Source organism: Balearica regulorum, chromosome 5, assembly GCF_011004875.1.
Source record: "Balearica regulorum gibbericeps isolate bBalReg1 chromosome 5, bBalReg1.pri, whole genome shotgun sequence".
NCBI classification, from domain to species: domain Eukaryota; kingdom Metazoa; phylum Chordata; class Aves; order Gruiformes; family Gruidae; genus Balearica; species Balearica regulorum.
In genome coordinates this window covers 35,819,232-35,837,112 of record NC_046188.1, presented here as the reverse complement: position 1 = coordinate 35,837,112, position 17,881 = coordinate 35,819,232, and the positions used below count along the sequence as shown (strand labels likewise).

Here is a 17,881-nt window from a genome sequence, read left to right as displayed (position 1 = left end):
TGAAGCAGACGGGTATTCTGGAGCAAGTCAGGAGGGTGGCCTGCATACCTTTCTGCCCCAAGTTAGAAGTAGGACCCTCTCGGGGCATCTTATATTCAGGACAGCACAAAGACTGTCACTGAATCCAGGCTGCAATCCTGGCTTGTTCTGTCCGTGTTCTTAGGTTAAACTAAGTAAACGTTTCCAGTGTAGCACTGTAAATTGCCAGTAGATGGCATAATGATTCCATGCTACATAAATTTATTTAAAAAAAAAAAAAACAAACCACAAAACAGCACTGAAGGAAATATGCTGCACATTTTTGTAAATTCTATGTTTAATCATCATAAAGCTCCTTGTGGAGGAGAGCTCAGTAAATGAGTTAACTGCCTGTGGCCTTTCACAGTACCTTTATGCTGAATTCTTCCATCTACCTTCAGTTTCTGTATTCTCATAGATTTGCTTGCTTAGTTGGGCATTTTAATTTCTTATCACCTCTAATTAGTTTCTTTAAAAAAAAAAAAAGTATGTCAGTATGGGTATTCTGATGCCCATCTAATTCTTATTATATCTAATTCTTATTTATTCTAAATATCAGGCAGGTCTGCATCTTGGCATCCAGTGAACACTTGTGAATCAGCATTGCTTGTCTGGTGCACTGGGAGTCACCTGTATACCTATCATGGTGGACTGACTCAAAAACTACAGTAAGATTAGAGGCAGATGGCTGAAGCTGCTCCCTGCTTGTCTGTTGAAAGTCAACAGCTCTGCCTGTCGCTGCCCGAATCGCACACAGAACAGCCTGTGGGATGCCGTTGCTTGTGGTCCAGTCTATGTCCCATGTATTAAAGTAAACCAATATCAATGACAGGATAATGTACATTTTCGAAAGCAAAATATTTAAATGTTAGCCAAAGTGCTATCAGCTTTATAGAAAGTTTTCAGAACAATTGCACTGAGATGTTCAAAAGTGAATTAAAGTCTATGAAAATGTTGTACTAATGGTGAACTATAAGCAAAAAATGTATATAGCAAGTTTTGCTAGCGTTCAGACTGTGAAAAGGATTCAGCACAAAAATAAGTTCTGCTACATTTTTGTAAGCTCCTTTTACCCTCAGGGAAGAAAAAAAACCCTTTTGTGCTACTTACGAGTATCCACCAGTATCCCTGACTACATGATTCTCTGTAAACCGCTATGATGCTCATGGATATTTGTGGTGCCTTTGGAGAGCTCAGAGGGATTTAATGGGTCTCCTTTGCTTTTTCGGTTTGTACATGAAACCAAAAGCGACAAGAATCTGGTGATAGGGATTTGGGTGTCATGAGTGTGATGGCATTACATTAGTCTAGACCTCCTCTTTGTTCAACCCATTAGGGACTGTCAGCTCTCATCCATCTGGCTGACAGTTCTGCAGCATTAGCGACAGCTGATTGAAGTAACTCAGACAAAACTGAGAATTTGCTTGTGAGCAGGGTAGAACTGTGCAGAAATTTGCCAGTTTCTACGTAGCTATTACTTGGGGAGTGAATCCATCAATGAAAAGACAGCTATAAAACATGGAGGTCATCCTGGATTGCACTTTCAGGAGGTTGATAGAATTGTTTGGTTGTTTCAATTGAACTGAAACTGTTGCTTGGCAGTTTCATCTGTCTTTTCTGAACAGGGATTCACTTGACATCAAGCTGCAGACACAGCTTTGCTGATAGTGAACTTCCTTCCAGAAAAAAACCAGCAGGTAGCATCTCCTCAATGATATACTACGGAAATAAGTAGTTGGTTATATTCAGTTATATTTTGATAAATTTAAACCTGGACATTTTTATTTCTTTGTTTCCATTTGTACTACTTGTTTGGGGTTTTATTCTTTTCACCTAGAAGGCAAACACCCACAGCATGATATCAAAACTCACAAACAGCATTCTGCAATTCACTCAAATGAGATGCTGTTACAGCTAGTCTTAATTGAAAAGGCAATAATCAACCAAATTAATTATTTTCTCAGTTGTGTACACTTAAAAATATGGTAACTGATTTATCTGTTTGTATGAAATACAGCTATTAATATGTAAAGAAGTTACACAGTGAGAGCAGAAGGGACTGTTTACCTAACATTGAAGTGGTTGCATGCCACTACAGGTATTAGAAACTTTGCATGTACAAAAATAAAGATATGTTTCTGCAATGAAAGCTGCACCCATAGTCAGGGTTTCTACATGAGGGTGGGATTCTAGCCAAGAGACTGTTCGATTAACTTGTCAGTTCGTTAGCAGGATGATACAGAAAGAAGCTTTTTGGATTAGAGTATGAGTGAACAAACGAGGTTTTCTTTTCTTTGGGATCATGAGGCTTAAATCAAGTAACTGTTACCTAGGTTATAAAAAATAAATCTTTGGCTGAGGAAATCCTTAAAACTGGAGGGCGTGACCATTCTATGTGATCTGACAGCATCTTAATACAGTTCCTTGAGGATATTTTAAAAATAGGAGCATTTTTTACACTAACTGCATATGAAAACTAGTAACATGTCACTATGAAGATGTCTTTCTGTGGTGGTGGTGTGGTTTTACCCCAGCCGGCAGCTGAGCACCACGCAGCCACTCGCTCACTCCCCCCCATCAGGATGGGGGAGAGAATTGGAAAAGTGAGAAAACTCGTGGGTTGAGATAAAGACAGTTTAATAGGTAAAGCAAAAGCCGCGCGCACAAGCAAAGCAAAGCAAGGAATTCATTCCCCGCCTCCCATGGGCAGGCAGGTGTTCAGCCATCCCCAGGAAAGCAGGGCTCCATCATGCCTAACGGTGACTTGGGAAGACAAACACCATCACTCTGCACGCCACTGCCCCCCGCCCCTTCCCCAAGCTCCTTAAAAACTGAGCATGATGTTATATGGTACGGAATACCCCCTTTGGCTAGTTTGGGTTAGCTGTCCTGTCTATGTCCCCTCCCAACTCCTTGTGCACCCCCAGCCATCCCACTGGCGGGGTGGTGCAAGAAGTAGAAAAGGCCTTGGCTCTGTGTAAGTACTGTTCAACAAAAACATCTCTATATTATCAACACTGCTTCCAGCACAAATCCAAAACATATCCCCACACTAGCTACTATGAAGAAAATTAACCCTCTCAGCTGAAACCAGGACAGGTGTTATACTGGAAGCAGCGTTCTATCTCTGGCTTTAACATAAACCCTACTACTTAGTGATTCTGTTGCTACGTACTTGCTTCATTAACAAAAACTGAAAAAAAAATGTGATGCTCAAAATTGTCCAGTTCAGAGAAGCTACTTTCTAACACTCTTCAGTTCTAGCGTTCTTAGGTTTCCACCCCTAAACCTGCTGGAGTTTCTTTCTTTTGAGTTTGTGACAGAAGAACCTAATCAATTATATGTCTTCCTGGTTGTGTCCAAAGTACAGACATCTCAAAAATACTACCAGAGAAATAATTCACATTATCCCACTCACATGGAGTAACGTAGGCTTTCAAAATCATGCCTCCTATATGTTTTTATTGAGTATTAGCTGATGACCAGGTTCATAATCTCTAACATAATAATGCTTAATAATTAAATGTTTTCAAGGTGTTCAGTAATTAACTCTGACATGAGAGGTAAAAATGAAGCAAACGTAACTACAACGTGACAATGAGCACATATGACATAACAGGACATGCTGCGTAAAGGGAAAAAAGGGGCAGGGAAGGTGCTAACCGTCCTCATTTCTCCTAGAACTCTGTGCCTGCCCACCAAGTAACAGCTGTCAACAAGTTCTAGTTATTCATCAGAAACAAAGTGCAACACTATAAATTAGTGGTTAAAAGAAGAGATTTTAGACCTTAATTAACAACCTCTTTTTTCTTTTGTAAGCTTTTTTTGTAACTCTTTCCTAGAAAAAGCTTATTCTTTGCACAGTAACTGTTAGAACGTAACTGAAAACTGTCTTAATTCTAAATGGATCTGTTACCAAGGAAGATACATCTACTTCTAATACATTTATGTTCTTCAGGTTCCTATTTGTGTCTTTCCACATTTTAAGTAGCAAATTATCTTACCCTTTGTTTTTACTCACGAACTCAAAACCGACAGAGCCCTCCCAACACCCACTCCATTTCTCATCATGGAATAAGCAAACTGTTGAAAAATTGTGTTTGGGGACAGATTATCCAGGTTGCAAGTTACTTGTGCTGCAGAGTCGGAGCGAGCTCTGCACAACATTTTTAGCAACCGTGCTGCTTTTAGGGCCCAAGAGCACCAGCTCCGCGGTCTGAGAGCTGTCCGCGAACTGCCGGCCCCGGAGCACCTGCACTGCCCCCAGGGAGGGGCAGGTGCCCCCGCGGCCGTGCTGCTGCTCTGCCCGCGGCGAGGGGCTTCCTCGCGGCCTGCGCTCCTTCAGGCGGGCAGCAGGGCGGCCAGGCCGGCTCGGGCCCTGCACTCCCGCCGTGCGCAGGCCGAGGCGAAGCGCCCGGCACAGCTCCCAGGGAACCTCTTGCCGGCCGGCCGCAGCTCGCCTCCTCCACCCGGGCAGCCCCGCAGGAAAAACCTCCGAGGGAAACCGCCCCAGCGCTTCCGCCTCGCTACACGCCATGGCCGCATCACTCCCTCACTCCTATTCGCCAGAGCTCTTTACGTGACCGGACGGCGCGCCGCTCTCTCATGTGCGCATGCGCACGACGTCCGAGCCCGCTCCTCCTGCCTGGCGCGCACGCGCAGCAAGGCTGTGACCCCGCTCTCCGCGCGGGCTGCGCTCTGGGTCGCGACGGCTCGCGCTCAGCGCATGCGCGAAGGCGACGGCCCCGTTCCCGCGGAGGAGGCGGCGGCGCGATGGCGGCGCGGAGCCGGGCTGGCTGCCTGCTGCTGCTGCTCTGGCTTTTTGCGTCGCCGCTGCCCGATGGCGCCCGTGGCTCGGAGGCGTTTGGGCAGGCGGAGTCGCCGGGCGGCGCGGGCCCTGGGGAGCGGTTTAAGATCGAGGGCCGGGCCGTGGTGCCCGGGGTGAAGCCGCAGGACTGGATCGCGGGGGCCCGGGTGCTTGTGGACGGGGAGGAGCACGTCGGCTTCCTGAAGTGAGCGGCGGGCGGGGCGGGGGGCTTGATCCTAGCGTGGAAGTAAGCGTCCTCGCCGGGCTTGGGCCGGTGTCGCCCTGTACCGCGGGTGCCGCTCGGAGATCTCCGGCACCTCCGCGCCTCTGACACGCTGCGCGTCGCTTCGACGGTCGCGGCCGTAAGATGGCGGCCAGCTGTGGCAGAGCGGAGCAGCCCCCCTCCGAGTTAGCGGCCTTGTCCCAGTTAGCGACGCACAGCTGTGGAGGTGAACATCTCGCGTCCCGCTCTGCCTTTACTGGGACGCTGGCACCTTCCCTCGGCAGTAGAAACGGCCCGGCCCGTAGTGGGAACCTGCAGTGCTGTAGGTATTGTTGATCTCAGCCTCCTGCAGACGTAACCAAATTGATGACTAAGGTTGGTGGCTTTTTAGCCACCCTGAGTTTCAATTAAAAAAAAAAACCCACAAACACGTTTGTATTACATTCTGGAGTACAGTGTTTCTTCTCAGCTTTTGTGGGAGCTATTTCTGTCACTTCTTTTTTTTAGACTCTCTCCTTAGCTAAGAATTTACTTATTCTGGAGAAATGTATGTTTGTGTCAGAAAGTTACAGTTGTAGTTATCTCTTACAGTACCTGTGGAAAAACACTCACTGTACCAGTGAAAGCCTTTTCAAGGGATATGGCTTTATTCCTTCACACAAAATCATGCAAATGCATTTGAAAGCTGTAAAGAATCACATTAGCTTATTTGGTCACAGGTGGTAGTGCGTATATTCAGATCAACAAGGGATCTAGAAAGATTAAGACATAGAAAATGTCCTCATAATTAAGAATCAAACTAATCTTATAGTCTTGAGAGTGGAAGCTAATTTTAAAAACCCTTTTATTATTTTTAAAGCAGTATAATACATTACTTTTTAAATTATATATTAAAATTATAAAGTTTGTATAGAATTAAGATACACCATCTCATAAATACCAGTAATTTTTAATTATTCCTTCTGCAGTAAAAGTTGAACTGAACTTTGACTCTGGGAACTCTCAGTAGGTTAACACAAGAGATTTTACTCTGCAAAACTTGCAGAATCTTGTCAGTGTAGCACCTGATAAGCCAGTACAACCAAGTTGTGGGAGCCTGACATCATATTTAGGAGCTGATTTTAATAAATACCATGGAGTTGGTAAGTTTCAAAATGCTTGCTTGGAACTCGAGTTTTCTGAAATATGAGGAAATAGTGTTAGCTAAGAGCTTATCATGTTTATGACAGTGTAACCTAGATATCGAGCTCTATTGCTTACATTAATTTGGCATGTGTTTTTATAGATTTATCAAATTATATTGATATAACTTAAAGCCAAGCAATATTATATAAGCAATTCAGTTTGATAAACGAATTTGTAGATGTGCTACCATAAGCATGGTACATTTTAGCAAAAATGCTTTAATGTTGGTTGGGATTTTTTTTTGTCACTTGTAATGAGCACAGTACTGGATGGCAGTATACTTTTAGTAAGAACTGTGTTGGAAGAAAGAACAGTTTTCTTAAGCAACAGTGGTATTTCAGGCTCAGTAGAAAGATCCCTTACTTTCAGTGACAGATTTAAATGTATTTGGTATATCAGAAGATGTAGTTATCACCATCTTTTGTCACCATCTCACAGGCAGGTTTTGATTATATATTACATGGATGTCATTCCAGTTATCACAAAGAGGAAAATAATTATTTGACATAGCAAAGTTGCTTTAGACTATTCCAAGAGTCATTCTCTAGTACAAGCATTTTTATAAATCTGATTAGTTTCCTCACTCTAAGAAAAAGAAAAAAAAAAAACCAAAAAACTTTTTTCTTCTAAAAAGGCAGTATTGGATACCAGTATATGAAGTGAGAATTTTCTTTGTTGTGTAAATAATTTCCTTTGTCGTGTAAATAAATCTTTAGAAAAAAAACTGTACTTGAATTTTATTAATAATACTGTAAAGAATGAAAAATTAAAAGGAAATTCCTAGGGCAACATCCTTATAGCAGTTTCAATATAAGATAGTATAAGCATTCTTAGGGGTTCAAATAATCACATAAGGTATTAGTGAAACCCACATACACAGTAGTGTTTATATGCTTCCGTCTTTGTGGTAGGAAGGTCCTTAAGTGATGTATGTCTCTGAGAGAACTTGTGTGAGGGACATAAGGACAATATTCTTTTTGAGGGCTCACTTTTGAAAGGGTTCGTTTGTTTGTTTGTTTTCCTGATGCGAGCTTCTAATGCATCAGGTTTTTTTTTTTTTTTTTCCTCTCTATTTGAACAACTTTTTTGGTCTTAACTTTGAGTCTTATTTTTAGAAGAGATATCTTTTATATTAATTTTAAAAGAGTAGAGAACACTAAGTTCCTGGAAACTTCTGGAAGCATGTAGGAGGAAAACTGTAAGCTTCTGTAATTTAATGGCAACTGGTGCTGAAGCTTTGAAGTGTCATTTTACTAATATTTGCACCGAATATTGAAGTTTTGCATTTTAAAATAAAAGCAGTCTGTCTAAAAATCCCTTCTGTGTGTATGTTCAGAGCTCTTAGTTTCCTTGTTGTTGTGATAGAGCCTTCCAGCATGGGCTAGTCCTAAAGGGAGCAATTAAAAGTAAAAACCTCTGTTTTGTGATATAGGCAGAAACCGCAATTTTTGTGTGTTGCAAGTCATCTCTAATATCCACCCACGTTATGTAGGATATCAATTTTGGGTTTTTTTGCTTCCAGCAGAAGTACTGAAGCAAAGTAAACTTCATTGTATGTATTTCAGCAGGAGGAAGGAACGTGTAAGTCGATTCTGACATCATTTGAATATGTGAAATCTAACAATTTCAGATCTTACTTGGGCTGTTAAATTATTCCTCCAGCAAGACAATAGCTTGAGGGCACGAGAAAATCTTTAACTGAACTGGTAATTTCTGCTACTATTGTGGCACACGTTGATGGCCTTAAGGAGCTTGGTATGAGTGCTGAGTGATATAAGTTTTCCTTTTGGTCATTGTTATTACATTAAGATTTATAATATAAAATGATACTATTACAGTTTCTTCTTTATAAAAATAAAGCACACCCTCTTGTATACTGGAGCATATTGAAATGTAGTGGAACTTACTGTTTTTTCAGGACAGATGGAAGTTTTGTGGTTCATGATGTACCTTCAGGATCTTATGTAGTGGAAGTTATATCCCCGGCTCATAAATTTGAGCCTGTACGAGTTGACATAACTTCAAAAGGCAAAATGAGGTGAGCCTTTCCTGATTTACTTCTGTACTGATCTATTAAGCATGCCTGACAGCACAGTAGAAGAGGTAATGTTAACATCATTTCTAGGAGGACATTCCTTGAAATCCAAAGTCTGATTTCTTTCATCCTTTTATATTTATGGCCTTAAATAAGAGGAAACAAAAAGAGTCCTTCTATTTGTTTACTTTTGTTATTTCCTTATGCAGCTATCCTGAAATAAAATCTATATAAATCAAGTTAACTGCTTTATATTTTGCCAGTACCTTTTCTTTTTTCTTCCTCCCTTTTTCTTTTCTTTTTTTGATAAATGTTCTGTCAAGACTTGGCACAATGAAATTCTAATTAATTCTAATCCTGAAGTCTAAAATATTTCTGTTACACCTCTATAAGGTCCTCTTTACAGTTACTGGCAAGTGCTAGTAGTTGCCAGCCTGCAGTATTTCTGTAGCATCATTAGCTTTTTTTTTATTTTTATGTTGTGGCCAGACACATTATACCTAACAACTGTAACTATACATTTGGAACTGCACACTATTCAGTAAGTAATACAGAAAAATGGCTATCCTATCTAATTAGGTGATTTTCCTTTAAATGAACATGTTTGTAGTTCATTTTTCTTTGTACAGGCACACATTTAGTGTCTTAACTCAAGTTTGTCTTATACAGTATCTTATAAAAGATGCTGTTACATTTTAGTAGTACAAACATAAACACTGCAGCAGTATTTTTAAGGGAGGTTAAAAATTGAAATCTCAAACTGAAAACAGTGCAAATAGTATGTTTATAATAGCACAATTTGTGCTTAGAATTTTTTTCAAACTTTATGAAATTTTTATTTTTATACTTTATTAGGCAGTATCTCATTGGCAACAATATGTAATAAATACTAAGGAACTCAGTGAAATAGACACAATAGTGTGTGTATAACCTCACACTTAGCACTGTCTCGGTATCTGAGGACTAGAGGTAACAAATTGGACATTACGTAAATTGCTAGGATATGTCTGCAGATTAAAGTATCAGTAGGCTTGACATCTCTACCAGTCAAACGGGTAGCAACTATAATGAGGATTACAGTTGGGAGATGCATGGAAAAATGTGATACATGGGGAAAATGTCAGCTGGGCTTTTCTGAGGGAAGTTCTGCCTTAAAAAAAAAACTGGAATTCTTAGCAAGAGGAAGCAGCATGTGGGTAATGGATATGTTTGATAAGATCTTCTTGAAAATCTCAAAAACATTTGAAGAAAATACATAGTCATAAGGTAGGAGGGAAGGACATTCTGTGGATTAATATTTGGTGAAAAACTCAGAAGGGATAAATGATTTCTTTTGTAATGGGCAGAAATCATCCCTGGGCACAAGGCGGGTAAATATTCATAGATCATGGGAAATGGGTGAAGAGTGACAAAGTTAGATGATATTACCATGTAACTCTCTAAATACAAGGCCCATGTGAAGAACACTAGTGAAGAACTGTAGAAAGACCTTGTAAAGTAATAAAGACTGAGATTCAGTATCAATAAATGCAAAGTAATGCATTTAGGGAAAAGGTAGTGTTAACTTCATATATAAATTATTGTTGCCTAGAGCAAACTGTTTTAAGCTACGCTACACTGTTCAAAGCTGTACCTTCTCTTTAAAGGTTGTAGCTTTTCTTGCTCATTACCAAGGTGAGTGTCATGGTTTAGCCCCAGCTGGCAGCTGAGTACCACGTGGTCCCTCCCCATCCCCCCATCCCAGTGGGATGAGGAGGAGAATCGGAAGAAAAAGGTAGAACTCAAGGGTTGGGATAAGGATAGTTTACTAGGACATCAAGGGAGGAAAATAACAACAACAATACTAATAGAAGAATATACAGAGCGAGTGATACACTTTGCTCACCACCTGAACCTGATGACCAGCCTATCCCCAAGCAATGACTCCTCCTCCCTGGCCAGCACGTGCACATTCCATGCCTTTATGTGCTGAGCATGATGTCGTATGGTATGGAATACCCCTTTAGCTAGTTTGGGTCAGCTGTCCTGACTGTGTCCCCTCTCAGCTTCTTATGAGATTCTATCCCAGCTGAAAACCAGGACAGTGAGGAAAAATATGTTTTGCAGAAGTCATATTTGAACAAATAGTTCTGATGCTTCTGATCTGCAGGTCTGTTTTCCATATCAAGTTTTTCAGCCTGCTTAATAGCTAGTCTGGAAAAAAAGATAAAGTATCATTTGATTCCATAAAGTATGCTGCTGAGAGGAATTAGCTTCTGAAAACTGAAGCCTAGCTGACACTACCTAGCAGATAGTTTTGTTTGTAGTCTGTTACTAAAACTTTGTTTGGAATATTATTAAATAATCTTTACATTTCACTCATTAGAGCAAGATACGTGAATTACATCAAAACCTCTGAAGTTGTCAGGCTGCCATACCCACTCCAGATGAAATCTTCTGGACCTCCTTCATACTTTATAAAGAGAGAATCTTGGGGATGGACAGATTTCCTCATGAACCCCATGGTATGTACAAGCAACACACAAAGGTTAAAAGTATGCTAAGGATCCATATATAGCTATTCTTCAGAATACCAAGAATAAAATAATTGAGAAAAGATGTACATGATTTGGTCTCCTGAGAGGATTGTTGTATTTCTTTGTTTTTTACTTGTTTACAAATAGAAAGTTTTTCTCTGACCTCTCCTCCCCTATATACTCATTCTGTTAATGTGTGTCCTCTGAAAATAGCCCATAGTGTGGTTCCGTTGGCAACATGATGTTGTTCTAGTAGTGTGGAGATCAACATGTTGCAAGATTGTAGTTATACCAGTTGAAAGAGATTACGAACCTTTACTTTAAGGGTCTAACTTTGAAATCTGTTAAAACATAATACTTCCTTGTCAGGTTTCTTCCCTGACAAGTGGATTACTGTTACTCGGTTACTGACTCGGAATGCAGTAGTTATAGAATCTGGCTGTTTAGTTAAAAGCTTTATGTCAGTATGTCTAAAAACGTCTGGAGCAACAAATAACCTGAAGAAATATTTGCTGTTTTCTGCGTAGGTGATGATGATGGTTCTTCCATTACTGATATTTGTGCTTTTGCCTAAAGTTGTCAACACCAGTGATCCTGATATGAGACGGGTAAGTATGCTCAATTGATGCAGACATAGAGAGCAAAGATAATGAGATTTTAAGGTATAGAAAAGTAATAAAAACAAAAGTGGACTTCTAAAGAAGTCTTAGTGGGCATAATTTATTTAGTTAATACATCGTTGCTGTTCTAACAACGAATTCTAACATTTCCGACTCATGAATTTGCTGTTAAACAGCACAACACAGAATTAAGTTTTTTGGCAATTCTTTGAAAGTATTAGAGTATGTACGTATGGTGTTTTTCAGAGTTTCTTTAGAGCGATAAATATAATTTCTCAAAGGCTATTTTTTCTGTGAATTTCCAATGTATTTCTGCACTGTGTTTTAAATCTAGCACTTCATTTTTAGACGTCATTTAATAAATGTCAAGTGTGTTGAGAAGAGTATGATGTGGGGTTCTTTTACCCATCAACCTAAACCACATAGTTTACAAGACTGTTAAATCCAGATGTTACAGTAATGTATATGATATGGAGTCTTAATGTAGTCATTAAATGATCTGATTTATTGTCCTTTCATCATGCGAAATGCCGAATAGCAGAAGGCTAGGACAAAATGGAGATTCAAGGTGTTTGCTAAATCTTTTCTTATTTTTAGAAGTATTCCTTGTCTGTCTTGGGTGGCTGCTTTTTGAAGGTTTGGTTAATTTAAACTCCTTTTCCTCTAAATGACCACTGTCTTCAGTAGTACTTTATAGGTGTCTGAGTTTTTTGTTGTTTTTTTAACTAATACCTATAAAAAACATATCAGAGCTATGTAATGCTCTTTTGGCTTTAATTTTGGTTAAAAACAGGATATGAAGATATGCTAGATATCTGGGGCATGTTCTTCAAGCTGAACTTTGGAAGTTGATTTTTAAAAAAATGACTTATACCTTATTCCTTACTTTTTTCACTGATCTGACACTGCTTACAGACAGGCTGTTCTGATGTAAACCATCAGAACTTCAGATGATTTAGTTCATATTAGCTGACTGATATGACTTGTTAAGGAGAAATTTTAAGTTGAAGGAATCTTGCTTGTATATTAAATTGTCTTTAAAGAGTAGGAGATGGTAGTTTTTAAGAATTCAATTGTAGCAGCATTCTCTAGATGACCATGTATTAGATTCTTAAGTGTATATCCAACTTCAGTTTGCTTGTGAAGGGTATGGAGCTTGTAGTACATTTTTTCAAGTTAGCTTGTTTTTTCTTTACGGAATCTGCACAATACTAGTCTAATATAGAAAGTTAATGATTTTGTAACTGTACTTGTTGTAGAGACATTAAGTACAGATGTAGTATAGATGCAATAGTAACAGAGGCTACATTAACAGCTTTTGCTTCATTTGTACCATGAAAACAGTTAAAGCTGTATCATTCTGAATGGTAACTAGAAGAGCAAGGTGACAATCCCACATTAAATTGGCAATTACTCTAGGCATTAGCACATTGTGGATGTGCAGATCAGCTGTTGTATGCATTAAAAGTACTTCAGGGTTTGTTTGCTTTAAACTGTACTAATTTGTCTCATATGCTAAACTCTAAATTTACATTAAGCTTTGCCGGATACATGGTTTCATATTAAAATCCTTCCTTTCATGAAACAAAGAAAACTTAGCTGCTGTACACTAATAGTTTGATGTTACAAAGTAGGGCAATAAAAATATCTCATCCCTTCAAACAGCTTCAAAAATTTATTAGATTTAGCATAAATAATACTAATTTGAAAACAGAAAGGTATGTGAAATCTGTGAGAATACAGATCTGAAAATCTAAACAAAAGCTAAAATTTTAAAATGGAGGAAAGTAATACTGAAAATAAGTAATGGCATTTTTTTCTTTTAGACTTTTTTTTTATCAGGTGTTTGCCCTGTAAGACTGCTTAAGACATGGTTATCTTTTTCCATACACCAGTGCTTTTAGTTTTGGGGTTTTATGTTTCTGTGTGTAGCTGGGCATTTGGCTGTGGTTGCATAAAAATATGTAGCAATATGTACCCTGGAGGACTACAAATAGTAAAACAGTATTTGGGAAATCTGACATCTTCCTGATACGATCTTTCAACTGATGTCTTAGCAATTCTGGCTGTTTCTACGAGCTATTAAGGTTATCTAATCTTTGCATGCAGGAAATGGAGCAGTCAATGAACATGCTGAATTCCAACCATGAGCTGCCAGATGTCTCTGAATTCATGACAAGACTTTTCTCTTCAAAATCTTCCAGCAAGTCTGGTAGTAGCAGCAGTAAAGCAGGAAAAAGTAGTTCTGGAAAAAGGAGGTAGTTAAGTCTTCCTCCTAAGCCTGAGTTTGCACAACTGTTTGTTATGTGGTATCATGTTTATTTGTCTTGAAAGATTAAAAAGCCACTACTGTAAACTTTAATCAGGCACAAAATACGGTATGCTACAACTGTGGTGTGTAGCTTTTTTTAGTCTATATAAGCTGTTTTGTACTTGACAGTAAGCAAAAGAGGACATGGCTTCAATACTGTATCTGTATAAAGTTATTGATGATACTGAATTAACTATATTGTTCTGTAGAGAATTATAAATTATATGATGAGCTAAACAGTAATGAATGTCTTAATCATAAGACAATGTATAAAAAAAGTCAAAGATAATAGAAGTGGAGTTCAGTCTTAAGATGGCTTTAATGTTTTATACTTGCTGTTGAATTCTGAAATGAACAAATACTCCTTTCAAAATTGAGTCGTGGGTTTACTAATTCGCTGTATCAGCTTGTCACATGTGTTACATATAAAATCATTTTATTTTACATTGTTTGCTGCCTGTACACTTTAGTTCAAAGACTTCCCACTTGTTATTGCCCAGTTTTATTCTGATCTACTTTCTGCTAAAAATCTAGGTGGGGGGAAAAACAAAGGATCCTACATCAGAAAGTCTTTTAAGCTCTGTCAAGTTAATTATGAATCCACAGAATCTATGTAACATGATGAACATCTGTCTTGGATCTTTCCTTTTTAAGTCACATGTGTCACTTCTGCAACACTTTTGGTTCTTAGTGTTTTCTGTGTGCTGTGCATTTATCTTACCAGTAGTATGATTTGAGGCCAAATACAGAACAAAATTTTTAAAATGAAAGAAAAACCTGAAAGTATAGTAGGAAGGTAAATCCCACTTATCTTTTAAATTATGTTCCAAAGTATATGGCTATCTCTAGGTATGCTAAGTCACTGGCAAAACTTTGTTCTTTGAGCATGCCTGTGTGTGTGTACTGCAATATCTTTTCAAGCTACTCAGTAACTTCAGAGAAAAGTTGAAAAAAATTACAGTTTTCCCCTAGGTGAACATTTGTAAATTAAAATTACAGCAATACCTGCCAAACCCCATTAGCAACTGTCCATAAATCTTTTATTTATTTTTTTTTTTTAGCATAAATGCTGTTGCTTTCCATTTTTACAATTGCTAACCTTTTGGTAATACTATCTATGCAGTATGGGTAATGTATATCTGATTCCAAAAATGGTATTTAACATTCACCAAAGGTACACCTGAAGCAAAATCAATTCTAATGCATTTATTTGTTCTGGCAAAGACTTAGGAGAGCTATAAATTGTCTTAGAATACATACTTAGAAGTATGTTGTGAAACATAAAAGCTGCAAAAGTAATTCATAGGATTAAGTCAACTTTTAAGATGTTGGAGAAGAAATAAACCAATGGTTTTTGGACAATGAAAGATCTCAGTCTTTGAAAAGTGAGCTGCACATTTTTGGTCTTGTCATTGTTTTGCTTGAATGGTCTTTTTGTTTTGTATACTAAGTAAAATATATCCAATAGAGACAAGAGGGTATTTGGATATTCTTGCTGGAAGGATTTACTGAAATGGGTGTCATGATGCCTTTGTAAAAAACCCAAAAAACTTCTCTTTCAGCAGCATCTTACTGAAAAATACATAGGAAAAATAGGTAGCAGTTCTTTGAAGACAGAGCAATTAGCTTTGTTACTATGCTGTCCTGGAAAGTACAAGCCATGAGTTACTTTTGTTTAACAGTAATTGGAATGACAATTAAATTGCATTAACTGTTTTAATCATATTTTGTTCGGTAATTAATCATACTGATGCATTTGTGGCATTTGTGCTTGTTACAAAGGTAAGAATAGCAATATTTCTGTCTTCTTTCAGTGTGTCTGTTCACGGTCTTGATCTGTCTTTAAGGGAGAGTGGAGAACTCAGGCCATGAAAAGATGAAAGTCTTTGTTAAGAGTTCAGAGTAAGAAAATTGACAGGAGTTGTAAGGATCCTAATAAAATTTTGTAAGAAGCATGTGGAATATTCAACACTCGTCTTTTTCTTAGAACTGATACATCAAGGTCCAGGCAATTTCTTTGCGCATCAGGATCAGATGTAGAGTACCACTCCCATACCTCTCAACAGAAAACTACCCCACCCCTGGAAACCTGTTATCTGAACAATCCAAGCCCCAAAATCTTGTTACCTAATGTTATTTCTTCAATCATGTACATTATTCCTTTCCTTTTCAGACACCTTTGTGATAAAGTGATTTGTAGAAGTGTATTGGTCTGCTGCTGAATTAATGCTAGTTACAATGGTACCAACTTTTTTTTTTTTAATTAAATTTAGAGCTGAAATGTCTGTGTGTGTCAAGTGAGAAAAGAGGTTCTAGCCAGAGTCCCTTGATCACTTAAAGTTGTAACATCTTGTGCTGTCATAAACTCCACCAGGCAAAGCTTATTTGATAGCTTTTGTTTGCAGTTACTGGTATAATGCAAGGCTGTCTTTCTGCAGAAAGTAAGTGTTTGCTATAGTTCAGTTTTAATTCCTTGTCTTTATTTACAGATTTTTAGTAGTCTTTCTTCTCTGTTAGGTCTGACATCTCCATTTTCCCAAAAAACCATAGCTGCCTTTTAGTGAGGCTACTCGAGGTAATATAAAGCAGATGGTAAGCTGAAGCAGCTGATACCTCAGAACAGAAATTGAAGATACACAGAATCTGCTTGGACTCTAAAAAAGCTGATTTCCTCATTGCCGAAAGGAGGAAGACTTGCTCCCTCAGCTTGGACTGGGTCATCGTGCTGCCTTCTGCCTACAAGTTCTGGTAGCTTTGGCCTGGTAGTTTTCAGGCCATTCGTTGACTTAACAAGAGAAATTGGTCTATCTGCTGAATTTCTGTTACATTTTAGAGAGTTAGATTACAGAAGGATCAAAGAAATCCCAGTGTCGGCAGAAAGTAAGCAGCAGAGGCATACAGTCAGAAGTAGGAAGTCTTTTGTGTTTCTGGCAGTGAGTGTAATACTATCAGCTCACTGCATTTCAAGGATTTGTAGCCTAAGAGCTCATTTAGCCATGTTCTGAATGAGTGGGCAACTTTGAGTTTATGACAGGCTGTGTAGAAGGGGGAGGAAACGTATTTTGCTGAAGTCCGTCTCAACTATTAGTCATTTAAGATGGCCTGGAAGGTGTTTAGAACTGTTTGAAATAATTTTATCAATTGCTTCATCAAAGGTGCTTTCATTCTTCACATGTAAGGAAGACATTTAATGTATAGATATCTCACCTCACTGATGTAAACAAAATACTTGTTGGTGTTCTATCTTTTGATGAAGGGGGATGATAATGGCTCTGTAAATGGGGTGCGTATTGCTTCAAAGAGAAAGGCTGGCTTGTGGTTAAGATTGGTATTTATGAAGAAGACTTAAAACTTTGGGAATCAAGTGCCTTGATGCAGTGATGCAACTGGCGGGCTGTTCTGATTTCTGTTTCAATTTCTTGAGTATGAAGTATGAGAAGCTTGTCTCACGAAAGTAATTGTAAGGATAGATTTAGTAATGAGTATCAGGTACTTAAGAAGTGTGGCTGTGACCTTACTGAAGAAAATCCAGTAAGCAAGCTTCTTAAAGGACCTTTATTAAGAATTTATATGTAGCTCTTTATACATATTTATTAAAGCAGCCCTTGTAAGTAACCGCATGTCAAGATTTCCAAAGCAATTAGGCAATTTAAGTACATATTCTTTTCTAGTTTAGTGAAAAGTGTATTAAATCACTAAGATCCATTTAAACATCTCTACTTGGGTGTTAATGGGCCTTTAATTGCATAAAGGATCTGTGTGATCATTAGCTCATAGAGGGCAAAGTTTGTTACACAGTTTGATAATAGGACCCTATTTTTACTGGCTAACAGTGATAGCAGTACCTTAAGGTACTGAAAGGATTTCACTTTCATTTTTAAGACATCATATCTGACCTTAATCCTGCTGCTATTGGTAAATAGTAGATAGTGAATTTGTATTCCTATGATTTTTTGTTTCATTTGAAACTTAACTTCTTTTACGAAAATAACCAATATGAAATATAAATAATAGTACATCCTTAGTGGCAATGAAATCTGTATATATATGGCTGTATATTATGCTTATTTAATGAACTGAAGGAGAAGCGTTTGCATCTACTGTTGATGGGCCAAGGAATAGAGAAAGAACTTAAAATTTTGGACTTCAAATCAGTGGAAAAGGAA

The 17,881-nt window shown here is 38.4% G+C and overlaps 1 protein-coding gene across 1 annotated transcript; it reads left to right on the top strand.

Moving 5' to 3' along the window:
* Positions 1-4,679: 4,679 nt before the first annotated feature.
* On the top strand, positions 4,680-15,972 carry EMC7 (ER membrane protein complex subunit 7). Its single transcript, XM_075754127.1, has 5 exons — positions 4,680-5,030; positions 8,152-8,271; positions 10,634-10,772; positions 11,312-11,392; positions 13,514-15,972. The coding sequence occupies exons 1-5, from the start codon at positions 4,792-4,794 to the stop codon at positions 13,664-13,666; spliced, it is 732 nt and encodes a 243-aa protein (XP_075610242.1). The 5' UTR covers positions 4,680-4,791; the 3' UTR covers positions 13,667-15,972.
* The last annotated feature ends 1,909 nt before the right edge of the window (positions 15,973-17,881 follow it).